Source organism: Micromesistius poutassou, assembly GCF_964030765.1.
Source record: "Micromesistius poutassou genome assembly, chromosome: 2".
In the NCBI taxonomy this organism is placed as follows: Eukaryota; Metazoa; Chordata; class Actinopteri; order Gadiformes; family Gadidae; genus Micromesistius; species Micromesistius poutassou.
In genome coordinates this window covers 14,984,214-15,011,748 of record NC_140272.1, presented here as the reverse complement: position 1 = coordinate 15,011,748, position 27,535 = coordinate 14,984,214, and the positions used below count along the sequence as shown (strand labels likewise).

At 50.1% G+C, this 27,535-nt stretch overlaps 1 protein-coding gene across 1 annotated transcript; it reads left to right on the top strand.

The window, feature by feature from the left end:
• Nucleotides 1–1,028: 1,028 nt before the first annotated feature.
• cbfa2t2 (CBFA2/RUNX1 partner transcriptional co-repressor 2) lies at nucleotides 1,029–22,553 on the top strand. Its single transcript, XM_084463542.1, has 11 exons — nucleotides 1,029–1,683; nucleotides 12,909–13,058; nucleotides 13,424–13,665; nucleotides 13,970–14,059; nucleotides 16,710–16,891; nucleotides 17,177–17,493; nucleotides 19,673–19,758; nucleotides 20,000–20,192; nucleotides 21,287–21,355; nucleotides 21,779–21,969; nucleotides 22,214–22,553. The coding sequence occupies exons 2-11, from the start codon at nucleotides 12,935–12,937 to the stop codon at nucleotides 22,550–22,552; spliced, it is 1,833 nt and encodes a 610-aa protein (XP_084319668.1). The 5' UTR covers nucleotides 1,029–1,683; nucleotides 12,909–12,934; the 3' UTR covers nucleotide 22,553.
• Nucleotides 22,554–27,535: the final 4,982 nt, after the last annotated feature.

Here is a 27,535-nt window from a genome sequence, read left to right as displayed (position 1 = left end):
CTCTCCTTTCAAAGAACGTGTGAATCCCAATCATGTTCCTAATGCTTGGATGAAGATATGAATGAGTGGATGATACATAACCAGCCAATTAAACCACTCAATTTCTCATTGACCTCTGGCCCCCGAATAAACGGAGAAGCATGTGCACGCACACCGACACACACTCCCGGTGACACTCTCATATCCTCTCCACAGCTCCTAGGAGAAGTAGAACGATGGAGGAAATAATAGCCTGCAGCCAATAAAGACTGTGCAGGCTGCCCAGTGTTCATTATCTTAACCTCTATTGTCCCCCCAACACCACTTATGTGTGAATGTGTTTGAGAGAGAGAGAGAGAGAGAGAGAGAGAGAGAGAGAGAGAGAGAGAGAGAGAGAGAGAGAGAGAGAGAGAGGGAAAGGGAGAGGGAAAGGGAAAGGGAGACCGAAAGGCTCGGCATAAATCAGCTGGCGATTTAAGTTTAACTTAGCGAGGACCAAGCGGCAGGCAGACGAGGACAGAGACGCTGCTCATTCATGCCCCCTAAGTACCCCTCCCCCCCTCCCCCCTCACCCCACCCATACCCCATGGATCGCTTGGCAAGGCAGCCTTGAGCGAGGCGCATTAAGCAGCCCAGACAATGGAGATTAAATAATAAAAGGCCCTGAAGGAGCGGAGGTGTGCCTGTGGGTGCGGAGCGGCCTCATATAAAACATTCTATGGAGGTCTTCCACACTCTTCTCAATGGTTCCATAGGTAGGGGGTGACGAAGCATCCCCGGCCCTCGGCCCTCCCCGTTCCCCCCCACCCTTCGTCTCTCCTTTGGCATGACTTCTTGTTTAGCCTTTAGGTGCCAAAGCAATTAGTTATGTTAATTGCAGGGTCCATTGCCGATGAATGCAGCAGCTTGAATAGAGCCAGTCTGCAGTGGATGATTGGCTCGGCTCCATGGTCGAGAGAGGGGAGGAGGGGGGAGGAGGGAGGTAGGGGTGTTTGAGTGGAGGTGTGGCCTACGTGCGTGATGTCACCGGAGTTTGGCCAACCCCCCTCGGAACAGAGGAGTAGAGTGTGTGGGAAAACGGGGGTGGAGCCTCGGCAGTGAGAGAGCGAAGAAAGGGCTAGTAGACTCTCAAAGCCTGAGCGCACTAGCGAACGAGAGGACACAGGTCGTGTGTGTCTGTGAGTGACAGAGAGAAACAACCCGACGCCAAAAGGAAACCACGGAGAGCGACGCAGCAAGAGAGCATTCATAACAAGGGGACAAGAGCTCACATTCAAGAGGGAGAAGACGAAGAAGAAGAAGAAGAAGCAGCTACCGGAGGAAAAAGACTGATTGAGCTATACGGACAGCAGGAGAGGGAGAGAGAGCGAGCGAGTGGGAGTATCTCTGTGTATGTGTAGTGTAGTGCTGCGCTGGCCAGCTCTGGATATCTCCCATCTCCATCTGGGTGCCATCTGTGTCTCTGACTCCGGCCCCCACCACCACCACTCACCCTCTCCCCCCCTCGCCGCGGTGGAGCGTTCACATATGTGGGAACGCAAACACATGCATTACACATGAAGCCGTGGAGCGAAAAGCAGAGAGCGAGAGACGGAAAGGAAGCGATAAGAAAGTAGACTGACTGACACCGCCGCCGGAGCCGCCATCATAGTTCACTTGTTATCCCTTTTTCAACGTTGAAGACTGGACTCTACCAGAGCGGAGGTAGGAAAAGAGAGACACATGTGTTAGGGTTGCTATAGCAATGAATTAGTCTGTTTTTGTTTGTGTGTGTGTGTGTGTGTGTGTGTGTGTGTGTGTGTGTGTGTGTGTGTGTGTGTGTGTGTGTGTGTGTGTGTGTGTGTGTGTGTGTGTGTGTGTGTGTGTGTGTCTCCGTGCGCGCGCGTTTTGTGTGTCCTCAATTCCATCGGTGCATCGGTGTCGTGTGTGGAATATACAGTATGTTCGCAAAGTCTTTTTAAATGTGACTTAGTAAACGTGAGCTCAACTTCCCAGTGCGGAGCTCTGCTGTGCAGATGGCGCTTCATCCTGTTTAGTTTTTTTCCCTCCCTGCTTTTATCCCCTCATCTCCTCATCCCCGTCTGCTGAGGTTTCGCTGAAGCGAGGGAGACACTTATCCGCTAGCTCTGTTTACTAGCCCCCACCCCACTCACAACCCCCTCCCCAAATGAAAAATCTCTACTCCTGTCCAGCCATATGGACACCATGATTATTGTTGCAGTAATCCCTTTGATTGCATTACACTGGCGCCTTGACGTCCCGCTTGCAAGTTTAGAACTCTGTGATGGTTGTGGTCAGTTCTGACAAACACAGCCTGTGATAACCACCAGAGTCTCTCTCTTCCCTCCGCCCTCTAGTTCTCTCTCTCTCTTTCTTTCTCAGCTGTCATTCTTCCTGAGCAGTGACCAGTTATTCCACGTGGCAGAGAGAGAGAGAGAGAGAGAGAGAGAGAGAGAGAGAGAGAGAGAGAGAGAGAGAGAGAGAGAGAGAGAGAGAGAGAGAGAGAGAGAGAGAGAGAGAGAGAGAGAGAGAGAGAGAGAGAGAGAGAGAGAGAGAGAGAGAGAGAGACTCTGCCTGCTAGGTGAAGGGCAGGAGCATGCATATGTCCTCACTGTCCCAGACATATGGGGGGTGTATTGGAGGGGGGTGGGGGGGTCATACGGCTGTGTCTGTCTTTCAAGCTGTGTCTACATGTTACACAACACTCTTCACATGGGTGTGGGAATGTGAAATCCAACTGGGAACAAATGTCAGTGGTGTGCCACACTGTTTTGGTCTAGGGTTATTATGAATAGCCCTTTTTTGGATGGGCTTAGTAATACTAGCTACGTTTTTCGGTGTGTAAGTCACGCCCAGGGAGTATTTGGGATTGCTTTGAATCCCTACAAAGGCAAGGGGCGATGTTTGTGTTTTGGTAGGTAGAAGAAATAGATGGAGGGGGAGGGAGGGTTTGAAAAGAGAGGCTGCCAGAGAGAGAGAAGGGGGGGGGGGGGGGGGAGAGAGAGAGAGAGAGAGCTGGATAGTGTCAGACCCGGCCAGGCCAGTCCTTTAGGGAGATAGGGGAGACTGACTGTCGACTGGGCAGCCTCAAACCAGAGACCTCTGCCTGCACGGCTGGCCTCTGTCACACTCCTGACAGCAGGAGCCCGTAAGTGCGTGTGTGCTAATGTACTAGGTAAGGCTGTAACTTATTTATGTTTTTGTTCGTCCCATTTGGATACACTAGGTTGTGTAATCGCCAAAAAACGGTGAAACACACATGCAGACACACATGCACAAGCAGACATACACGCACAAACGTACACACACACACACACACACACACGTGGACACGCACTCAGCGGGAGTTGTGCAGCTGTCTCAGGGGTTGGGTGCAGGAAGCACTCTATTAGTTCCAGTGGTTAGGACTGTGATATCTGGTCCCCGGGGGCTCTTTCATTGTGTGTGAGTGTGTGTCTCAATACGAATATGATTGCTGCTTCTATGCTACAGCTGTGTATCTACCCATTGGCAGACACACACCCTCTCTGCCAAGTTCTGCTTTCTCTCAAAGGAAATCCCCAGGAAGGTGTATATTTGTCAATGTGCATTTAACCACCTGCGGTCCCTCCCTCCTATTGCCTCCAAGCAGATATTGTATGGGAATAGACCCCCTCCCAGTCCCCGCACACCCACACACACTCGCGCTCTAGTGCTAAGTGCCTCAGTCAGGGGTCTACTTGCAGTGGTCGAGTGACCCCGCGTTGGCCCGGGAGCAATGCTCGGTGACCCCCGCACAAGAGCTTCTATTAGCCGAGCCGGTGTGGTCCTCCCAGCAGAGACGGGTAGCTGTGCGATGAAGCATTTTTATGTCTTCTTCACGGAGTAACAAGGCATTATGGTCACAGCCACCGACGAAGTTCATGGGAAGAGATCTGAGAGATGTCATCCCTTTCTGGAGATTGGTTGTTTAAGTAACTCATCAAAGCTACGGTTAGATGTTAGAAAAAGCTACGGTTAGATGTGCTTCAGCAGCACGGTAGGAAACAACAATAATAACAAACATTAATTATCCAAACACATCATAGCCTCCAAAGCGTCGGGATTGCATACTTCAATCAGTGAAGGGGGAATATGCTACTTCAGCATCCTGTTTTTTTTGTTTTTCTTGCCAAGCCCCTTCACACACACACACACACACACACACACACACACACACACACACACACACACACACACACACACACACACACACACACACACACACACACACACACACACCTTATCTGATAGCCCACATGCATAAGGTACACTTATCCCCCGCGGCCGTCCCACTCATCCCCCCTCCATTGTTCTGCACACAGCTGGCCTCTTTGTTTTACTTATCGCTCTCTCTCAGCCACACTGCAGCGCAGAGCCCTCGTTCTGCTGAGCCAGGCCCGCCCACAGCACTCCTTCACCCCACCGCTCTGCTCCTATACCTAAGGCTCAGCTGGCTCTCATCTGTTGCGCCATCAAACAACAAACCCAGAAACCCTGCAGCGTTATTTTATGTTGGTTGTTTGAGTGTTTTTTTTTTTTTCTCCCCCCCTTTTTTTTTTTTCTTCTTGACCAAAGCAGAAATGCAGGCTACTTGTTTGCTCCGTAGCTTGGACCGAATCCGAAACCACTTCAAACGACTCCTAACTGAAACTACTCATTCAAAGAGCTAGCTCAATCCAGTGTTGGAACGGTTTATCAGAGCACTCCTTAATAGGTTGTGAAATCTGCAAATGGCCTGAAGGAGCAATGTGTCATTTCTCAAGTGTGCCTCAAGCTGTTTTGAAAATTGAGCTTGCTAAACCTTGATCCCATTCAGAGGGCAGTTACCATTTGAGAGCTGATGTTTCTACTTGGATCGACATGACATACAGCATTGGCATGTGTCATTGTGAAGCATTAGGGTTTTTTTGTTTACCGTGGCAAGTCCACCACATTTCAACCACCGCTACATGTATGCCGGTAGCACGAATAGGAGTGTACCTTAGCGTGGCAATGGAGACATCTGGTTCCAAATACCTATTTTCCAGGGGCTTTTTTAGTTGTTGCTGTTATTAGTGCTATTTCCACCTGGTCTGAAACGCTCCACTGTTCTCCTCCACTTCCTTATTTCTGGAGCTTGAATTTGGTTTTTATGGACTACTGTAACTCACTGCCTCAGTGCGTCTGTGTGTATGCAGGTCACGCCCCCGCGCGTCTGTGCGTGACAGGTTAAGTTGGATTCAATGGGGTTTGTAACATAGGAGCCACACAGTCTGAGGCCTTCAGACAAACTCTCACCCCCGCTGGTTCATTAGTCCCACTCATGTCAGGGGAGCTTCATGTATGTTCTACGGTTACCCCCTCTCCCCCCCCCCCCCCCCCCCCCATCCCCCATCCAGATGTGGACAACACAATGGTTGACTAAAGACAAGCAGCAGAGCTTACTGTTATCACGATGTTACAGCCGGCTTCGGTTGCCGGTGGTTGGACGAGACGTTAGAGCGGCCGGGGCTTGGAAGTGATTGATGGGGCAGGGTAACCAATTAGCCACGGAGAGGTGGGAACCTCTGTAACCTGATAGGCAGAAAATGTCTGGGTGCCGGGCTGGGAGCAGGGGCGCTGCTGGCCGAGAGTGTGTTGTGTCGAGGCGACGTGCCGTAGTGCGGTAAGGTCGAAGTAATGATTGACGGGTGAACTCGTGTGTCGGTTCGCGTTCGCTGTTGTAGTTGTGTTGTGTGCAGAGTTTAGCCCCCCCCCCCGGGCAAGCTGTTTCACAGGTGTAGGCTGCCGCTGTCCTCACCTGATGACTGAACGAACACCTGGTGAAATGGGGTCAAAGCACAGACACAGTCAGTCACACACGCATACACATCTGTCTTTCAAACAGCTGCGCCAAGCTGGACTGTGTGTGTGTGTGTGTGTGTGTGTGTGTGTGTGTGTGTGTGTGTGTGTGTGTGTGTGTGTGTGTGTGTGTGTGTGTGTGTGTGTGTGTGTGTGTGTGTGTGTGTGTGTGTGTGTGTGTGTGCTTTTGCGTGCACTCTTCCCTGTAACATCTGCTCTAAAGTAATGAGTCAGATGTGCAGTGCAGTCCCAGGGTATTAAAGATGTTTTCTGCAGAGATGGACAACAGCAGGAGCAGCGTTCTAATCCTCCTCACACTCGGCTCCAGGGTTCCCCCCCCCTCTATGAACTACTGCATTCCCTCTGAGCTGTGACCTCAGGCTGCCCGTACCGTCCACCCCGTGGTCAATAATACCCTTTGTCAGTGCCATTCTGACCATCTCTTTCCCTCGCTCTCGCACTGTCTTCGCTCTTGCTCTCTCGCTCTCTCTCTCTCTCTCTCTCTCCTGCTTGCTTGCAATATCGCTCTCTCGCTCTCTCTCAGTAAGTAGAATTCCATTTCTTGGTCAGTTTTTACCATGTGGCTGCAGGACAAGGGGAGCTGCTTTAGTCGTTATGTTTCTGAGTGACAAGGTTATTGCAGGGTGAGCCCAAGCTGTCTGCATGGCGTCAGAGGGGCCGAACGTCTCGCTCACTCTCTCTCTCTCTCTATATATATATATATATATATTTTTTTTTTTTTTTTTTTTTCTTCTCTCCTATTCCTTCTATCTCCATCTCACTGAACCACAGTGCGGTCGCCTCAGCAGCACATCGTTTCCATTTCCAAACACAGAAATTACTTTTCTCTCGCTTGCGCGCCGTTAGGCCGCCCGTCTCTTGTCCTTTTTCATTTTCCGTCGGTACGTCTGACGGTGTCCTGTCGTTCAAGTCGGCGCTCTTCTACCACTTGACCCATTCTCCCCCGTCTCTCTTGCTCCCCGTCCACACACACACACACACACACACACACACACACACACACCACACACACACACACACACACACACACACACACACACACACACACACACACACACACACACACACACACACACACACACACACACACTACGAGTACTATACACTGTACAGACTACCTAGCAGAGTGTTGTGCTTGGGTCTGGTCCAGCTATGTGTTCTGCAGGGCTGGGAGGCGGTAATGGAAGCCAAGACAAACAACCCGCCCTTGACTTTAGACAGCTAGAGGTTTGTCTTTCTGATGAAACCAAGTGAAAACAGTATTTTTCTCCCCTTGTTTTTCCTCCTCTTACCCTCCCTGGCGGGGGCCTCCCTTTGCACTCCTGGCGCCACCAATTTGCAGACCAATTTGTCATCTCCTCTCTCTGTGCACTTTTCCCGTCTCTTGATTTGGACGATGCATGGGAGCTGTTGACATCACGTCGGTGGCAAACGATGAGAAATATAAGACTGCCGAAAGAACATGCACGGATTAAAAACAAAGCCAACATGTGCGTGTCCGAAATTGCAAGACTTAATATTGGCCATCAACGTAGCCAAATCTCCATTAGGCATAAATCATGATGGGACACTTAGAGGAGGTTAAGTGTCTCAGTGGTCTCATAATGGGTCATGGTGCTGAATGGATGGAGAAGACCCCCCCCCCCCCTCCCCCCCACACCATAAAATAGACATGGAGCAGCATATGAGCAGCTATCGTTGCTAGTGTTGGCTGCTGAGAGAGACGGGTCCTCTAAGCCTGCATGTGGGTGCCTGTAATGGGGTTGGAACTAGCGTAGGACTACACCCAACGTGGCACCGCCTCTGTCTGTCTGCACCGATTTAAGTGGAACAACATATTCATAAGCAAAACACGCATGGCAGCGTACACAAAGTGTGTGTGTGTGTGTGTGTGTGTGTGTGTGTGTGTGTGTGTGTGTGTGTGTGTGTGTGTGTGTGTGTGTGTGTGTGTGTGTGTGTGTGTGTGTGTGTGTGTGGAGGCAGAACAGATGTGGACTGTATTGTGGCGGTGCGTGCGGATGGACGTGGGACCAGGTGCTGCCTTTGTCTACACGGCCTTTAAGGCCACTTGCAACATTCCCCCCCCCCCCCTCCCCCCCTCTTGCATTCAGTCCTCCTCTCCCCTCCTCCCTCTTCACCCTGTCCTCCTTCTCTCTCTTCGCCTGGCCTTGGAAGGAAGGCAGTGTGTGTTTGTGTGTGTGAGGGCCATGGCTTGGTGAGGGGGAGGAGATATCGGCCCCTTCTGTCCCTCTCTCCCTCCTCCCCCGGCCCCCTCACAGGTGACTGTTGGCGGTCCCAGCTGGCCGGCTCTTGGCCGATTAGATCCATATGGTCTAGGAGAGAGCGGGGGGGAGGGGGGGGTTGTAGTGGGAGAGGCAGGGGGAGTGAGCAGAGAGAGACGGGGCGAGGGAGAGAAAAGAGCTGATCTATTTGCATGGGTCCTGCCACGGCCCACAGTTTTAACAGATTTTAACCCCAAAACCTTTCGAGCCGTACCCTTTCATATCCTTTCTTTCATATCCTTTCTGTTTGTGAGAAGAAGGAATATATTTCAAAAAGGTAGATTTTTGATTTAATATATTCAATGTAATAAACCTACACAAATATAGTTGGTTTTTATACATTTGAAATTGTGGAGATGTTGTGATATGTGCAATACTCACTCATTACTAACCCATGACCCTTATGATCAGCTTCATGTTCATGTTTTTATACAAATATTCAAATAGTCTCAAACCATGCAAAAAAATTTTGCCATGGCAGATTACACTGGCAGAGGGACAAAATGGGGGATTTAATTTAGGGATTTAATTTACTATCTTAATATGAACGGTAGGCAAGCACGGTTAAGTGACTCTCTGGCAAGTCTTAATTGACATATAGGCCGGCTGCTATTTATTTGTGAGTGCATCTTAGAGAGTGTGTGTGTGTGTGTGTGTGTGTGTGTGTGTGTGTGTGTGTGTGTGTGTGTGTGTGTGTGTGTGTGTGTGTGTGTGTGTGTGTGTGTGTGTGTGTGTGTGTGTGTGTGTGTGTGTGTGTGTGTGTGTGTGTGTTCTGGGTCGACGGTTACTGCCCACACCAGCGCCTGTCTTGGAGCTATCAGTGAGTCAGGCCTGTGTCATCTCTCTTCTCACCTCATCAGCAACGACAGGAAGGAGATAACAGAATATTGATGGAAGCTGTGAGGTCTCATCATGCACACACACACACACACACACACACACACACACACACACACACACACACACAGTATGTTTATACAGATCCAATCATTCCTTCTGCTTCTCGTGAACTTTAGAAGAAAAACAAGGGTTTCCGTTGCATTACTAATCATGTCCGACCAGTGTGGTGACTATCGTGTGAGGTATGAAAAGTAAATAAACATTAAATTCAATTTTAGGTTCTTTCTCTCTCACTAGCAATCATAAGCTGTATAATATGGGCAACAAAGTATAATAATGAAATATAAGCAAATATAGTTGCAGCTTATAGCCAAGCGTGATAATTATGATAATTATAGGCAAATTGAACAGATAAAAAAACGCTGTAAACACCAGACACAGAAGGATACAATACAATAATTGTAGTTGATATGGCTCTCACTTATTCTCTACCACTGTATTTATGGATGGTAACAATTGTATCCAAACCTATTGTCTTTATTCATTTAACCACTTCCTCCTAAAAGGCAAATTCCCTGTGGTTTATGCGTTGCCCGGCCAGCATGGACTTCGTCTTCAGTCTGCTGACGTGTGGACGCGGACTGGAGGCTGTTTTCTTTGTGGTGCACACATAGCCTTTGTTCCATTAGGGAGATGGTGACAGGTGGCATTTAGCGCAGACAAACATCTTACATCCTCTTCTAAGCCAATATTCACCTGGGTTAACATCAGACTGTGTGTGTGTGTGTATGCGTGTGTGTTTGTTCTCTGGTTGCCTTGCCAGCTGCTTCTGCTGTGAGTATATGGGGTGGTCTCAGGTGTCTACAGATGAAGTCATCCAGCTATCATGCGCCATCGAATTGACAAGCAGAGGCAAATCTCTCTGGGTCACACACACATACTCACACTCGCACACATACACCCCCTGATGTCGCTTGCATCAATGCACGGCATTGCTGTTTACCTCCTAAAACGGCTAAATACATATATCTCAAGATTCCATGGACACAGCTGCAACCTCATTTTTCTATTGCCCACGTAGATGGCATGCAGGATAAGACCACATGTGCATCAACAACACCCCAATGTAGTGCAGATTTATTCATGCTCTCACCGTATTCTAGTAGTTGCTTTGCAAAATACATTTTCATTCAGGAATGATGCTCACCTAACTGGCCTTTATTGTGGACATGGCATTGAATCACATAAATAATGGATTACGGTTTGGGTCTGTGTGTTGTTTAGACTGTGTGGTTGTAAAGCAAGCCACACTATTATGTTTCTTAATATTATTCTTCCTCCTTATTTTCCGTAATGATCTACTCGTGCGCACACTTCTCTCCTCCATGCTCGTGGATTTACTCGTTACTTTTTTTTTTGGTCATGTTTTTTTTTGGTTTTTGGTCATGTGACCCCAGGGGGGGCTCTGTACGAAGGTGAATAAGTCAGAATTGCAAAAGTTGGTATATGTATAGAAACCGTGCATAAGCAGATCTCCAAGAGTAAACTGCCCCTTTGGTGACAAAGGGCGCTGTAACTCGCAGTCAAAGTCTGCTTGTGACCAAGAAGAAAATCTTCGGGGTCATTTTTCTAGTTATTATTCATATAATTACTCTTCATATTATTATTATTATTATTATTAGTAGTAGTATTATTATTACGGTGCCACTGTTGACTCTCAGGCCATATGCCCCTATGTTGATTCTGTTATTGAGATGTCATTCTAATTTCCTGGCGGTGTGTATGCGGTGTGTGTGTGTGTGTGTGTGTTTGTGTTTGTGTGTCTGCTGAAGGCTGCAGGCTTCCCGCAGCGGGCTGTGTGTGTGTGTGTGTGTGTGTGTGTGTGTGTGTGTGTGTGTGTGTGTGTGTGTGTGTGTGTGTGTGTGTGTGTGTGTGTGTGTGTGTGTGTGTGTGTGTGTGTGTGTGTGTGTGTGTGTGTGTGTGTGTGTGCGCATGGATCCCTCCTTCCTGCCCCCTGTGTTGGGGAACAGGTGGAGTGTTGGCAGGCAGGCTGTAGGGCTTAAAAAGCGGCACATGGGGAACGAGTTTCTAGAGGACTGTGAAATGGAGTAGAAAGTAAAGACTGTACAATGTGTTACAGATAGAAAACGTGTGCAACTGTGATGGCCCGTCGGTGTAGTAGGCTTATACATATTGAAGTATGCCTATTCATATTTGAGTGGGCCTATGCATATTGGATTAGGCCTATACTAAATTGGGTGGCTGCACGAAAGAGCATCCAAATTGTGTTTTATTTACAGCCTTGCATTCCACTGGCCGGAGGCTAGATTGACGGAAGCATAGCATAGTAAACAAATGATGACGTAGTTTGTTTACACTAGAGGTTCCTTATACAGCATTCATTGCATTGCTGATCCCTATACAGCCCTAAAAATAGTCATCTGCCGTTTTCTGACATCAGTCCTAAAATTAGTTTTAGTTTACGCGTCGCTGTCTTCACAAATCCAAACCGCACAACCCGTGACGAGTCAAACACGGCTGATTTACCCCCTGTTCTGAGAAGAATGCTCGACCTCAAAACCAAGTTTGAGTAAATATAGACCCGCTAAGAGCCCGTGAAGTGGTTCGCGTTTAGCAGCGTAGCCGTCTTGAGTGTCAGATGCATTGTCAGTTGATATCCAACCGTAAGCTCCCCGCCAACCCCCCTACCACCTTCTCCCCAAAGCCCCTATAGCTTGACCGCACTCAGTTCATAGAAGCGAAAAGACTTTAGGCACTGTCACCCACTCGTAAAGCCCTGAAACCGTGGCAAAGCACTCTGCCGACCCATGACCCCCGGAGACCTTGGCTGTCTATTAATCGTCTTTCTTAAAGCAGTTAGAGGCGTCTGATCCACTCTAAAAGGAGACCCGGGGGGGGGGGGGGGGGGGGGGGGGGCAGACTTCATGCATCCCCGACACACACAAAGACATCTTCTGATCCTCCGCTCCCGTCCGTCCCCCCCGTCCTACAGCCCCCCTACCGCCGTCGCTCTCCCCCGGCCCCCTTATCTGGTGGTCCCATTCAACGCTACATCCATATTGAGTATGCGTTTAACATTCAAAAGCATTGGCGATCTTGTTAGCAAAGCGTGAAATGGCTCCATGCCTTTCCTTCTTTCTCCAGCACCCCCCCCCCCCTCCCCCCCGACCCTCCACTGCCCAAGCCCGCCCCCCCACCCGCCACTCCCTCTTCTTTAAGGGGTAGTGCAATGAGGGGGAGGGGGGGCATTCTTCTACACAATGGCCTTCTTCAGCACTTCTTCTGTTATGGATCTGAATAGTTGCGAGCGAAAGGCCTAAAGCCCACGACATCTGGTTCTTTTATGGGAGGGGATGCGGTGGTGGCGGGGGGGGGGGGGGGGGGGTGGTCAGCATGGGGGTACATCTTGGGTCCGTGGTGGCTGCAGTGTTCTGCTCATTGCCTTCTGCAACAAAAGCTGTACAAGTGAAGTTTATGCGTTGATGAAAACGCTTGACGTTCAGAGGGAGAGTAAGGAAGGCCCTTTCTGGGGTTGTCTTTCTTCCCTTTTACTGGGCGGCCCCTTTCACCCAGACCCATCTGCTGGTCTCAGTCACTTGTTGAAACTGCGGACGAGCGGCCGACGTCCATCGCCCTGTTTCTTGATCATGCCTTCATATTCAAGATATGGATAGTTCATCATTCACAATATGAATAGAAAACAAAGTTGATGTTTAAAAAATAAAAAAACGTGTGTATGTAAGTTTGTGCATTTGTTCATTGACATTGTAGGGGTCAAAATCCTATGACATTCTACACCTCTACTGTGGCGGTCCGGCATTAGCTCTCGACCCAGTGTTGTTGACCCAACGTTGACCTCTGTCCTTCTCTCTCCCCTCTCTCCCCCCCCCCCCCTCCCCCCTCCTTGCTTCCTTTCCTACGCAGATAGTAGAGAGAAGAAGAGCCCTGCCATGCCCGGTTCTCCTGTGGATGTTAAGACTCATTCCAGATCAGCCCATAGCAGCTCCACCATGCCTCCCCTGCCCTCCGTCAACCCCAGCGGCCCCCGCCCGGCCTCCTTCTCCACCACAGCATGTAAGTCTTGTCTTGTCCTCCTCTCAAAACACCACCGCGCTCCGTCTGAGAAGGGCCCTGGCTGACTCCGTCCCCCTGGAATGTTCAGTACAATATTAAGGGGAATTAATTGGAATTAGAAAAGGGAGGGAGGGTTAGAATTCCTCAAGGTATTAAAGTGTTTGTCTGCACGCGTGTTTACGCCTACAAACGTGCATAATGTGCAATAAACAAAAATTGATAATCAACATAATACGATGCAAAGCTCTGCAACGCGAGATCCTGCAGGAGCCAGCGGTGAAGCGGTGCACCGCCCCCACAGGTCCGCTGCTCAAAAGCTACGGCTGGGTGACCCTTTCTCCCCGCCCCCCTCTCCCCCCCCCCAGTAACCAACGGCAACCACCATTCGCCGCCCACGCTGAACGCCGTGCCGTCGCCGCCCCAGCGCTACAGCAACGGGCCGTCGTCCTCGTCGTCCTCCTCGCTGGCCAATCAGCAGCTGCCGGCCACCTGTGGGGCGCGTCAGCTGAGCAAGTTGAAGCGCTTCCTGACCACCCTGCAGCAGTTTGGCAATGACATCTCGCCCGAGATCGGGGAGAGCGTCCGCAACCTAGTGCTAGCTCTGGTGGTACGTACCCCCCCCCCCACCCCCCCTCCACCCCTCTTGTTAGTCCTTAATCGCCTTACAATGCCACACGGTAAAACAGTAGAGTCTGCCTGACTCCACTTTGTTTTTGTGTGGCGTTGATGGGTTTGATTCGATCCACATTGCTAATGCACTCGTCTCTGATTTGTGTATGAAGGCAATTTTCTGTGTGTTTGATTGTATTTTACTACTGTCCTGTGTCTACTGCTGTGGCACCCACATTTCCCGTCCGGGGATGAACTCAAGTATTATCCTACCTTATCCGCTCTCTTCGTTGTTTCCCCAGAACTCAACGGTGACCATCGAGGAGTTCCACTCGCGGCTGCAGGAGGCCACCAACTTCCCGCTGCGCCCCTTCGTCATTCCCTTCCTCAAGGTAAACGTCTGCTTTGTCCTCCTCCCACACGGTCTGCCGTCGTCCCCTTTTACATCACCTCCGTGTTCACAGACGGTTCAAAAGCATCGCGATTGAAGGTACAATTCCATACGAGTTGAAAGGAGAGCCTGTCCATCTCCCCCTTTATCCAGTGAGGGTGCTTTGACTGACACCGTGTACTATTGTGATCCAGGCAGCAGTCGTTGATCACTTTATTATTATGTTTCCTTCCATATCCGTCAGCGTGCACCACGCCGCACTCTATATAATTGATGTCGGGTGGGGGTTTCCAGATTCAATAAACGCTTCCCAGCAGTTCAAAGGAGCGGATTGAGTATTGTGTGTGTTGACTTAACAAGCAACAGGCAAGTGCAAGTTTAACAGCCCCCCCAGCTCCGCCCTGGGGGAGCAGGAGGAGTCTGCAAGAGTCTACTTTTTAAGAGCTCCCAAAAGAAAGGCAGCACATAAATTAGCGATTTCGGAGAGCGCTTGGCTGTTTCTTCAGCCGGTACAAATCTGTTCCTTTTCCACGCTTACCTCTCAGTCACCTCTGCAGCCCTCCCTCCCCCCCTCCCTCAGTCTGTCTGTCTGTCTGTATGTCAGAGAGTGTTGAGACAACTAACCTCTGTACCTCTCCTCCTTTGGCTAATTTACGATGGGAGGAGTAGGAGGAGGGAGAGAAGGGACCACTAGTTCACCCCCACTACTTTAAGAGTAGTCCTCTTAAAGTAATAAAAAGAAAAGAAAAAGAGTAGTCCTTCCCAAGAGAAGAGAGAAAGAGGGAGAGAGAGTCGGAGTCGAATATGAAGGGTGTGTGTGTGTGTGTGTGTGTGTGTGTGTGTGTGTGTGTGTGTGTGTGTGTGTGTGTGTGTGTGTGTGTGTGTGTGTGTGTGTGTGTGTGTGTGTGTGTGAGCGAAACACACAGATGGTGTAAAAGAAAAAGAAAAAAGGGAGAAATGTGTGAGGGGAAATAGACAGATGGGCCAATATGGAGTCTGGGAGAGAGGGAGAAAAAAACAGAGGGAGAGAGAAAGAGTAGAGTCTCGGAAGTGCAGAACATGCCTATAAAGTGTTCCCTTTCCTTCCCTCTTTTATGGGTGCCACATGGATCTCTGTCCTGTTCCGAGCGAGAGAGAGAGAGAGAGAGAGGGGGGGGGGGGTAAAGAAAAAAAGCGAGCATTCAGCTGCCAAGGCGCCGCCAATCTACTCTCAACCCAAGAAAAATCCCTGCACTGAACTGACACACAACACATGTGTCTCACGGGCCCCAGGCCAAGCCTCAGACAAGAAAAAGAGAAAGAGCGAGAGAGGCATGGGAGATGGGAGAGAGGTCAGGCGACTAGCGTGAGATCGGAGCACAGAGATCACACCGGAGCCACACTCTCCCACAGTCTGTCCCCAATAGGGAGAAGCAGAGGGACACTCAAGGGAACTGTCGGGACGAAGACGGGGAGACGGGGAACACGCAAGGGCCCGATCAGACTTTTATCATCAAAGGATACACGTTTTTTTTTACGAGTGAAAGGAGGTCCGTGGAGCTTAGCATGTCACGGTGGAGGGTGGTGGTGGGGGATTTAACAGTTAGGAAAATGTATGGTTATTTATTTAGTGTAGGCGGGGAGTAAGAGAGGAGGGAGGGCGGGGGAGGGAGGGAGGGAGGGAGGGAGGAAGTGGTATAATTACAAACATGCCAGAGTCTGGTCCTTATTTAGGGAACACAGACAACCAGATAGAGAGATACAGAGGACGGAGACAAGCTCAGAGAAGCATGAAGACAGGAAAAACCCCCAGAAAAAAAAAAAGGCAGGCGGGGATGCAAGGGAGAGACAGCAAGTCTGAGTTATTCAGTATCGTGTTTCATTCGGCCCCGCACCGGCCCCTCTGGTTCCCTGGGAAATATCCCCTCCGGGAGCGAGTTATGAATTAGGACCTCGTGTTGTTGTGATCCACTCCCGACGCCCCCCCTCCAACGGCAGTCATTTGTGAGCCACAACTGCCTGCGCCAATGCCCACCCCTGGCCTCACACCCAGACACGGCGTGGTGCCGGAGACCCTGAAGGAGTCATTCCCGCCACCCCCATCCCTCCCTCCCTCTAGCAGCCAGGCGCCTTCCTCCCTCCAGATCTGGACTCTGTCTCTAAAGCTGTGCGTCTCTCTCTCCAAACCCCCCCCCCCCCCTCCTGCTCCCTCGGTCCTTGCTCTGCTGCATGTCTGGCCGGGAAATATCTGATTCAGGGCCTGTACCTCCTTCTCCTCCTCCCCATGGTAGAGTGGGTGCTGCCTAAATGACCCCACACACCCATTCCCATTACGCCCACGCTCAACTTATCACACAGATCACACCAGCCTCAAATACTCTGGTGGCCGTCCGTGATAAACAACGACTGCAAATGTGGGTCACGCGCTTGGTACTCCAAATGGTATCCAAGGGAAATGGACAACAAGAACACTGTGCCTTGACGGCCTACAGACGCATACATATCCACAACGTTGTGTTTCTCCACGACCCCCTCCACGACGACACGGCTACAAACGCAACCGCATAGATCTTACCCTGCTGTTCATCCCCCCCGCCGCGATGAGGCCAGGACAACGGCCCAGTTCTAACACCAGGTCTGTCTCTCCTCTCCCCCCCCCCCCTCTCCCCTAGGCCAACCTGCCCCTCCTGCAGAGGGAGCTGCTCCACTGCGCCCGGGCGGCCAAGCAGACCCCCGCCCAGTACCTGTCCCAGCATGAGCACCTGCTGCTCAGCACCACGCTGGCCTCCCCGCCCGACTCCTCCGAGCTGCTCATGGAGCCCGGGGACTCGGCCAAGAGACACAGCCCTGGCAGGTGAGGACCGACCGACTGACCGACCGACAGACAGACAGACAGACAGACAGGGAGTTAACTTATGTAGGAATAATAAGGATAGGCTGGCTGTGTGTAGGTGCTGTTGTTGGTGATGGGATCAGATGTGTGGGAGTGTGGCGCTTATGTGTGTGAAGTTATCCGTAACTGGAGTGGAGGTGATTCATTAGGCCCGTAGGTAGTTACATAACCGATACATAAGTGATGATCAGTGTCTCCACGGCTTAACCCCTCTCTCCGCCCGGCTCTCTCCCCCCCCCCCCGCAGGGTGAAGGAGAACGGCTTCCACGAGCGGCCGCCCACGTCACTGGAGCCGGCCGCCAAGCGCATCTGCACCATCAGCCCGGCGCCGCGCCACAGCCCCGCCCACCCCCACCCCCCGCACCCCCCGCTGCCCCTGGGCAGCGCCAGCGCCGCCGCCGCCGCCACCGCCACCGCCACGGGCGCGGCCCAGCTCCACCCCACCCCCCCGCCGCTGCAGCACTACGCCCTGGACGACATCGCCACGCCCCACCTGCTGCACCGCGAACACAGCCAGCGTATGCTGGAGCTGCGCGAGCTCAAGGACCGGCCCCGCCTGCCTGGTAAGGGACACACACGCACACACACACGCACACGGACACACTGTCACACACTTTGTGTTATCACGTTGTTTCTTGATGAGGATGAACTGAACTGTCACATACATGTGTCTATGTATGTGACGGTTCCTTGTAGAATCACGGCGCACTTTGACATCACACACTTGCCAAGCCCCTTCACACACACACACACACACACACACACACACACACACACACACACACACACACACACACACACACACACACACACACACACACACACACACACACACACACACACACACACACACAATGAAATAGATGCATGCCGACACCAGTTGCCTGTACGGGATGATCGATATGTGTGAGCGTAACGGGTGGTCTGTGCGAGGCGTTTGCAAGTGAGTGACAGCACGGTGGGTTGCATGTGTATAAACACACTGATGCTGTCCAGACTGGGAGACGAGGGGGGGGGGGGGGGTGGTGGTGGTGGGGGGGGGGGGGGGGGGGGGGAGAGAGAGACGCTGGTGTATAGCTACGCTCCATCTGGGACTCGTCAGGACACAGTGGAAACAGCAGTAGCTACACACACACACACACACACACACACACACACACACACACACACACACACACACACACACACACACACACACACACACACACACACACACACACACACACACACACACGCACACACACACCTTGATATGTTCACAGCAGTGGTGCTGTGTTTACGAGGACTACGTCCCTTGTCTGACAGCCTCCCGCCCGCCTGCCGCCACTTAACACATACACACACACACACACACACACACACGGAGACACACACACAAACACACACTTTGGGCTTTGAACTGCTAAACACTGATGAGAACCAGCAGTATGAGTTGGGGGTGGGGGGGGGGGTGGGGGGGGACAGTGTGCGTGGATGTTTTAATAAGAGTGTTTATGGGTCCATTTGCATGCATGTATCTCGACATTGTTTACGACACGGTCTATTTTGGTGCGTGCGTCTCTTGCGCTCTCTATTAAACTCTCTCTCTCGTTCTGTCCTCACTCAGACTCTCTGTCTCTCTCTCTTTCTCTCTCTCGCTCTCGCTCTCTCTCGCTCTCGCTCTGAGCCAAACATGCGTGGTAGGCTTGCTGGGCATGTGGTCTCTCCGTCAGCTGTTTGGTGCCCACTTTAATGACATTGTGGTTTTCGAGTGCTTTGCAGCCACTGTGTCTTCTCTGTGGGGGGAAATAAATGATCACGTGTCAGCGGATTTCTGTGTACATGGGAATATGTTCTGTGTTTTGTGTAGGAGTATACATGTGTGTGTGTGTGTGTGTGTGTGTGTGTGTGTGTGTGTGTGTGTGTGTGTGTGGGAGATGGCGAGAGAGAGGAGAGTGAGAGGGACCATGTGTGTGTGTGTGTGTGTAGCGGTCCTCTGTGTGTCAGGCCGGCTGGTTGTGTTTAGGAGTGGAGCCACTCCAGTCAGTCTGAATGTCTCCCTACTGGAATGCTGGGAGCTCCACCAGGGGAGGGCCAAGGGAAAGCTGTGTGTGTGTGTGTGTGTGTGTGTGTTGGACAGCTGACTTCCAGATGTGCAGAGGACCTAGGCCTTGCAAGAGAGGGCTGAAAGTGTCTGCTTTGTGTCACGATACTCTTGTTGTCACACACACACACACACACACACACACACACACACACACACACACACACACACACACACACACACACACACACACACACGGTTTCTTGTGTGTCTTCCCTTTATCCCATCACACTTATCTTGGGACTTCAGAAGGTGAGAGGGTGCAATGGCTGTAGGCCGGCTCAGATATGATTCTCCAGATGGCAGCAGTATCACCTCGGCTCAGTTTGAACTGCTGAGTTTCCATTGAGCAGTATGTCCTGTGTGTGTGTGTGTGTGTGTGTGTGTGTGTGTGTGTGTGTGTGTGTGTGTGTGTGTGTGTGTGTGTGTGTGTGTGTGTGTGTGTGTGTGTGTGTGTGTGTGTGTGTGTGTGTGTGTGTGGAGCAATCAAACACGCTGTGAAAGGACTGATGTCAAATTATACACGTCGTTTGGGATTCTTTTTATTTATGTCGTACACACACGTAGATCCACATCTTGGTGCTTAAAGAGTCCATTATGGGTGCTGTTCGAAGACTGCAGTATTCACAGTGGTCCTTCTCCCGTGTGTTTCTAATCAGGCACCAACGGGGCCTACCGGGAGGAGCCGGTGGACCACAGACTGACAGACAGAGAGTGGGCTGATGAGTGGCGGCATTTGGACCACGTAAGTTTAGAGACATTACATTATAATTACTACCCGGTACTGTTTGACGCCAAAAGGCACATTTGAGTCTTTCTCGCAGGAGTTTAGTTCACTTGCAGGCTGCTGTACTTTTCACAGCCAATTAGACCTCAATCTGTCGTTGTTTTTTTTTGTTAAGTTTAGTTTTTTTAATAGTCTTTGCACTTGGGTACAGACCCCCGTTATTCACGTGTACGGCGCTGTGCGTTCCGGCCCCCTCAAGGTGCTGAACTGCATCGTGGACATGGTGGAGAAGACGCGGCGCTCTGTGAGCGTGCTGCGACGCTGCCAGGAGTCCGACCGCGAGGAGCTCAATTACTGGAGGAGGCGCTCCAGCGAGCAGGACGACCCACGCAAGGGGGGCCCCGGCTCGGCGCCCTTCTCCAAGACGCACAGCCCCCACTCGGCAGACTCCGGTGGGTACCGCCTCCTCCTCCTCCTCCTCGCTCCACTTCTCTCCACCTTCGTCGTGTCTCCTTCGTTGTTTAGGGTCAACATTCGCTATGCTGCAGAGACACACTCGGGTACATGTTTTTCCTCGTGTGAATGTACGGTTTCATCTCATCGCTCAGCGTTTGCAACACCCTTACCGAAACCGAAAAAAGTAAAGGAAGCAGCAAAGGGAGGCGAAAGACAAAAACAAGCTCCCCCTCACCACAGACCCATATGGGCCTCCAGAAGAAGCCAAACCCGCTCATCTCCAAACTCACTGCGCCCTCTAGTGGCCACTTGCATCGTTGGCAGCGCGGCACTCAGTCGCAGGTCGCTGCTCGGTGCGGTTCAGTCCCATCAGTCTCTGTGATGGCCCCCTCTCTCTCTCTCTCTCTCTCTCTCCGTCCCCCGCCACCCACCCCCCTCCATCCCTGCTGGTCCACTGTCACAGACCGGCGCCAGGAACCACAAGCATCCCAGATCGGCCACAGAAGGGGCCGTCCTGCCGTCCCGCTGGCTCGGGGGAGCCAGAGCTGGCTACGGCCACGCGCTGCCATCTGGGCGCCCAGTAGGGAAGCCGGAGCGACTCCCTGGTTCCCTGCCTGCCTGGGCTTGGACGGGCTTGCCATGGCAGACTGGATGGTCCCCGGCTTATGGGGAGGCTGGGAAGAGAACTTTTGAGCAGAGCAGAGGGCTCTTGAGGTTTTTGAGATCTGAAAGAAGGTAGAGAATGCTGCAAGAAGAACCTACGCAGGCTCGACACAGTCTTGTCACCACCGGTTTAGTCCTCCTCCAGGCCATCGCCTCGAGCCCCTCGTGAACCAGGAGGTTCTGTCTGTGTGTGTCAGGGTGCGTGTCCTAGATATGCCAGCTTTGTTTGCGTAGCATACTCACCCCAAGGCAGGGCAGGGTAACGGGACATTACGGCCGGCCCATCTGCCCGTCTCGCTGAGAGCGCCGATGAGACTGTCATCGTGTCATCGCCCACTTCTCCGCAGACCGCAGTGGAGTGACAGGTGCTGACCGCCTCGCTCATGCCTTCTTCTTCTTCTCCTTCTTCCTCCTCTTTTTTGTGTAGATTCCCAGAGGGACATGGGGTCCCGGCCAGGCTCAGCATACGTACCGGACGAGATCTGGAGGAAAGCCGGTAAGACGAAGCACCGTGAAACAGTGAAACACAACAACAAAAAGTGCTGTTGTAGTGAGGCTGAAGCCGTCCATAACCGGGACGTCTAAACATCATCATAAAGATTCACTTTACACGAGCGCAGCGGATGACTATAAGCTCAGTGCAGCATTGTCAGGAAGTCAATTATGCAGTGCTACAGAAAGATAAATATGCATGATTTCTCCCCGGCTGCTGCCACATGACGTACTTTAATATCCACCTGGGAGCGAAGCGCTGAAGCGCAATAACAAAGCAATACAGAGGCAGCTTCATTACAAAGCACCAAGCCCAGACAACAACAGAGCTCCTGGTAGCAATACAAGCCCAATGCACCAGCGTGCTACAACCGACACCCCCGCTCACATCCCCCCCTCCCCTCCCCCCCCCCCCCCCCCCCCGCAGAGGAGGCGGTGAACGAGGTGAAGCGCCAGGCCATGGACGAGGTGCAGAAGGCGGTGGCGGAGGCAGAGCACAAGGCCTTCGAGATGATCGCCTCGGAGCGGGCCAAGATGGAGAAGACGCTGGCCGACGCCAAGAGGAAGGCCCAGCAGGACGCCATCTCCGTCATCAATGAGCAGGAGGACTCGAGCGAGGTGAGGAGTCCACCCCACCTACCACTACCCCCCCCCCCCCACCAGCATCCTCCCTCAGTTAGGAAATGAATGGCCGCATGTCAGCGGCCATTCATTTCGCCAACATCAAGCACATCAAGCACTTCAAATTGTAGTCATCCAATTGATCACTTCAGTCTATTAAATGGACCAGGGGGACGCATCGATCAGCCCGTGTTGATGGCCCATCCTAACGCTCTCCTCCTCCTCCTCCTCCCCCCCCCAGTGCTGCTGGAACTGCGGCCGCAAGGCCAGCGAGACGTGCAGCGGCTGCAACGCGGCGCGCTACTGCGGCTCCTTCTGCCAACACAAGGACTGGGAGCGCCACCACCTCATCTGCAGCCCGGGACTCCAGGCGCAGCCCAAGCCCGCCATCCGGGCGCCCGTCGCCACGGCGATGGCGTCGGCCCCCCTCGCCGGCACGCTGCCCGCCGCGGGGATCAAGACGGGCGACCGCACTCCCAGTCCCGGGGGGGAGAAGGGGGGCTCCTCCTCCGTGGCCTCGCGCTCCTCCACCCCGTCCACGCCGGCGCCCCCGCCAGCGTCCGACACCAACGGACACTAGTCGCCGGGGTGGGGGGGGGGGGGGGGGGCGGGCGGGGGCCGAGCCGGGCTCAGCAGACACTTTGACTGTCGGTTCTCAATCCCAGCCTGACTGGTGGAGGGGGGGGGGGGGGGGTGGCCAGGGGACACGAAGCGAACCAAAACCCCTCCCGTGCTGTCTGGCAGCCGGAGGGGGGGGGTATCTAGTGAGCCACGGTGGGACACCGGGTCCGGGTTTCGGTCACCGTGGGCGACCATGGTACGCACCACAAAAGAGGAGACTGACTCGCGTTGGAATTGTACACAACCGATGCAAACGTGTTGTCGTTCAATGTTAAGTGACTAAAAGCTCAAACTCCCGGATCAGGGGGGAAAAAGAGGGATTCACATTTACCAACTATTGTTCTCAATATATATATATATATATTTTGTTTTTGTTTTTGTTTCTTTCATCAGAAAAAAGGCATTTGGGAGAACATATTTAATGGGAGAGGCTCTCTACACAGCGAAGTTCCACGCTTTCACAGCTCACAATACTGAAACATGACAACTATTCCATAGGACATGACCCTACCCCTCTGTGTATCAATGTCTCATCTTCTCCCCAGATTTCTGCGTTGTGCCGTCAGTGAATATTTGTATGATTTTAAAAATGTTCAGTATCATTGTATCAGGTAGCTGGAGGGCTTTTTCTGTCTGCATCACCAAAATGTTCAGTTGTTTAAGGGCGGAGAGAGGCTGCAGTGTTCCCGATGTGCGTTGAGGGTAATGGGTCCGTTAAGACTGAAGGCCACTGCTTCGAGAAACGCTCACTCCTCCCTCTTCTGACCAGATACTATAGCTTTGTGTTCTTTTGTCGCCAGTGATGATCTCTGACTTTAACGCGTGGGAGGTGGACAAACCTGAGTGTCTCCTCTCTGTGGTTTCTTACGGTTGACTTACCGAACACGCCAAACGAAAAAACCAAATCCGTATCGTACCGCAAACAGACCAACGGCAGTACCATGTAATGCTTGGTGGATGAGCGAGGGGAGAGGACAGGAGAAAGACGCACACCACTAACGTTATGTTGTGGGTTTCATAGTGTGTGAGTGCAAACCGTTTGCAGCAGGTTGAGGGTCTGTCTTTTTGACTCCAAGGAATCTCAGGAGGTTTATGAATATGTACATACAGTATATATATAAATATATATGACTGTTCCGTTTCTTTCCTGTTGTCACCGTTATAACGTCTCGTGAAGAACCTTTGATCATAGTCTGCTGTTACCATGGAGACGTTTGACTTTTTACATGTGCGTGTGTGTGTGTGTTTGTTGTACAATGTCTTTGTAAAGAATATTATGAAAGAACGCCTTTATTTTGTGAGCCGGTACTACCGCACCCTCCTCCTCCTCATTCTCTTCCTCATCTTCCTAATCTTCCTAAACACAATCTTTTGTTATCAGATGTAACTTTGTAAAGATATCTTGACATGAAGTATTAAATAAAAGATGAAAATAAAATCAATACGATTTATTTATTTTCCCTTTCCCGCCCACATCATAGTCGGCATGTACAGTATAAGAACACTCTCAATAGTTTTATTTTGGCGTTGTCATTCAGAGCACGTTGGCAGAATCGAATTAGATCAATACATGAAAAAAATATTATAGCATTTTCTATAAAAAAAAAAAATGGATTGAAAAAATACATGGATATTATGACCAAATCTAAGCAACATTTGAAAACGAAATAGGAAAATACATGCTATAGTTTTAATCCACTGAAGACTAGCCTGCTTTTGATTAATTTGATGACTCGAGTAGGCCTACTACTGCTTATTGATCACACATGGACAAGAACCACCAGCATTCAGGACCATAACAACAGTACATAGCAACATAACAAGACTTAGCCAAGAGTTAGTTAAGGATGGATCTTTTGAAATGGAAAACTACAGAATATGATTGCGGTCCACTGCGGGGGTCACAGCTCTGGTTACAGTGGAGGTTGTACTGATATTTCAACAAAGACTCAAATATTTAGTAGGTTACCAAAAGTTGTTTTAGTAGCCATTCCAGGCTCAGGCTGATTCAAGGGGCCAGATTGTCTGTAAATCATTGACTGGGTTCACATGAAATATTCAAGTGGCATCTTTTGGATTCGAGGTAAGAAGTAAATGAGAAGATCGCGTGTAAGCCTACAAACTGATCAAAATAGTGTCTCAATGTTCCCTATATTCAGCCTGGACTTATGGAAATTATATTTCATATTTAGAGTTTATGAATAATAATGACTTTATTTATATTAAAGTGACATAAGAAGCGACAAGTGAGTTATTTCCCTTTAGCATCTGAGCCCGGATCTTGTTTAATTAAGTGCAAAACATTCGACAAGCTCAAATCGCGGCCGATTAAGTAAAAACACTTGAAATACCAACAATCAGCAGTAGGAGGCAGTATAAGACACGTTTTGGAATTTTCTTCCAGTTTATTTTGTTGCAGACGACCACTGCGTTTTAATACAGAATATTGTGGACATGTCCATCCATGTACACATATTCTGTATTAAAAAAATGCTATGCTATTTTCATCCGATGATTTATGGCCATCCTTGGGAATAGGGAGATACATTATATTCAGGGCATTACAATAAAGAGTAGCCATTAAATGTTTTTATCTTTGTATTGTATTTCATTTTTATTTCTCTATTGTTTGTATCGGTCTGTGTGATTGTGTGTGTTTGTGAGAGAGAGAGAGAGAGAGAGAGAGAGAGAGAGAGAGAGAGAGAGAGAGAGAGAGAGAGTGTGTGTGTGTGTGTGTGTGTGTGTGTGTGTGTGTGTGTGTGTGTGTGTGTGTGTGTGTGTGTGTGTGCTTATGTTGGTAGTGGACCGATTTAATCATGTGCACAGCTTCAAAACTGGGCGTTCTGATTTTCCTCCATTCATTTCAGCACACTGCTTGTCTTCTCAGCCCCCTCTCCAGCACTATCATCTTTGGTGTTTTTAAACAATATGTTTGCACATCAATAAATAGTCACTACAACAAGACATGTTCCTCAAATATATTTAAAACCAGCTGCAGTACACAGAGATAGAAAGGGAAGTGATGTCATCTGGATCTGTGGATTTATTTGAAGACTCAATGTGTTGGATGGTCTTAACATTAGATTACTGTAGCACACACACTCCCAGAAATACCATCAACTCAAAATGTCAAACTATCTTCTTAGCCAATACGGACCATATGGATGTATATGTGTCTGCTGACATACTTTTTCAACTACATTACAAATGCATATGTGCAGCAAGCAAGCAGAGGCCTATTCCTGCAACGTCCTCTGAATCAACACAGAGTATTATTCCAAGACACCAATTTGCAATATTTGCATCACCGGTGTGCAGTGTGCAGCAGACTAAGTGAAGCAGAAGAAAATATTAACATACCCTCTATCCCTCATTTTCCTGTGCCTTTCTCTGCATATTGTTTAAGAGGAACACTAGTTTTTGATTCTTAGCAGACCCTGTATATACCGCCCCATTTAAAATAATCTTCCCAGTCTTTTACTCTCAGGGGAGATCTCCTTTGTGAGTTCTCTGTAAAACACACATGCATGTACACACGCTCGCATACAAACACACACACACACACACACAGACACACACGCGCGCACGTGCGCAGACGTACCCACACACACCTACCTTCATTTTTCATCCACATATTACTTCTCTCATCCCACCCTTTCTTCTGGTCCTTTGATATTTGTAAATGGAGTTTAAACGGCATGCTTATTATTTATTCAATTTATTATCAACACTTACAGCGTAAGCTTCAAGGTTAAGTGATAAATTCCCCCCATGAACAACAAGTTTGATGTGGTGGATAAAATCAGAGAGCATTACAGCATTTGTAAACCCAAGACACAATATCATGCCACAAATCTCTACTGTGAATACAAATGAAACCTACAGTGAAATGTAGCCTTCAGGGACAACCGGCTGAAACGGCTGTACGTACTGTTTGTACTATGTATAGTATGCCTATATAGCAACAAACATGTTTTATTTTTCTCTATCCAAGGAGTTGTGACGACATCCAAAGCAAGATTGTCCTCGTTCCGCACATGATGTTACCAAGGAGAGACAGAGAGAGAGAGAGAGAGAGAGAGAGAGAGAAAGAGAGAGAGACCCTTGGTTAAATTATAAAAAATAAATTAAAAAAAACACCACCAGTGGGTGCACTTCGGCCCAGCACGCCTTGGCCCAGTAGTGAAGGTGCGGTTTGGCCCAGCCCAGCTAAATATGATTTCAGAAGGAGATTGGCAATTTATTTCCTTGTTTAATTCATAATAAATTCATTGGCTGACTAGTTTTTCATTATTACAAGATTAAATTTAAATATAGCTGCGAGCAGCAATGAGGGGGCCAAGCAGAATATGACTCCATAAACCAATTTTGGTGGACAGACATAATTGGCTAATTGGCTACATGATGACTGTCTCGGTAATTTAACTTACAATGAAAGCTATTGGCAAATGGTTTTCACAATGAAAATACATTGGAGTTGCTTTTTAAAGGGCTGGAATAGACCTGCTGCTAACAACACATAGTAGCCACAGCAACAAGATAGATCTACGTCACACACACGGCCTTCAGCAATTTCAACAAGTTTCACATCAAAAAAAAAAGAAAGATTGACTGTGATATGATCACACTCGCTGTGGTTTTAATGCCCCCCGTAGAAGTCAAAATGCCACCAAATTATTTGGGCATGATCAGGATAGGGTCATAAGACTATGAGCCAAGTTTGGTTTGGATACATGAAAGCCTTGCAGAGATATGAGCTCACTTCCTGTTTGACGTCACCCTGAGGTCAAAGGTCACAAAATTGTTGACGAGAAGATTGGACAAAATTTGTGATAGGAGATGCATTTTGATGGTTTTTGATAAAAATCAAGATGGCGGAAAATCCATCATGGCGGAAAACGACAACAAAGTTGAACTCAGCTTGGCGCAAGGATTCCAACGA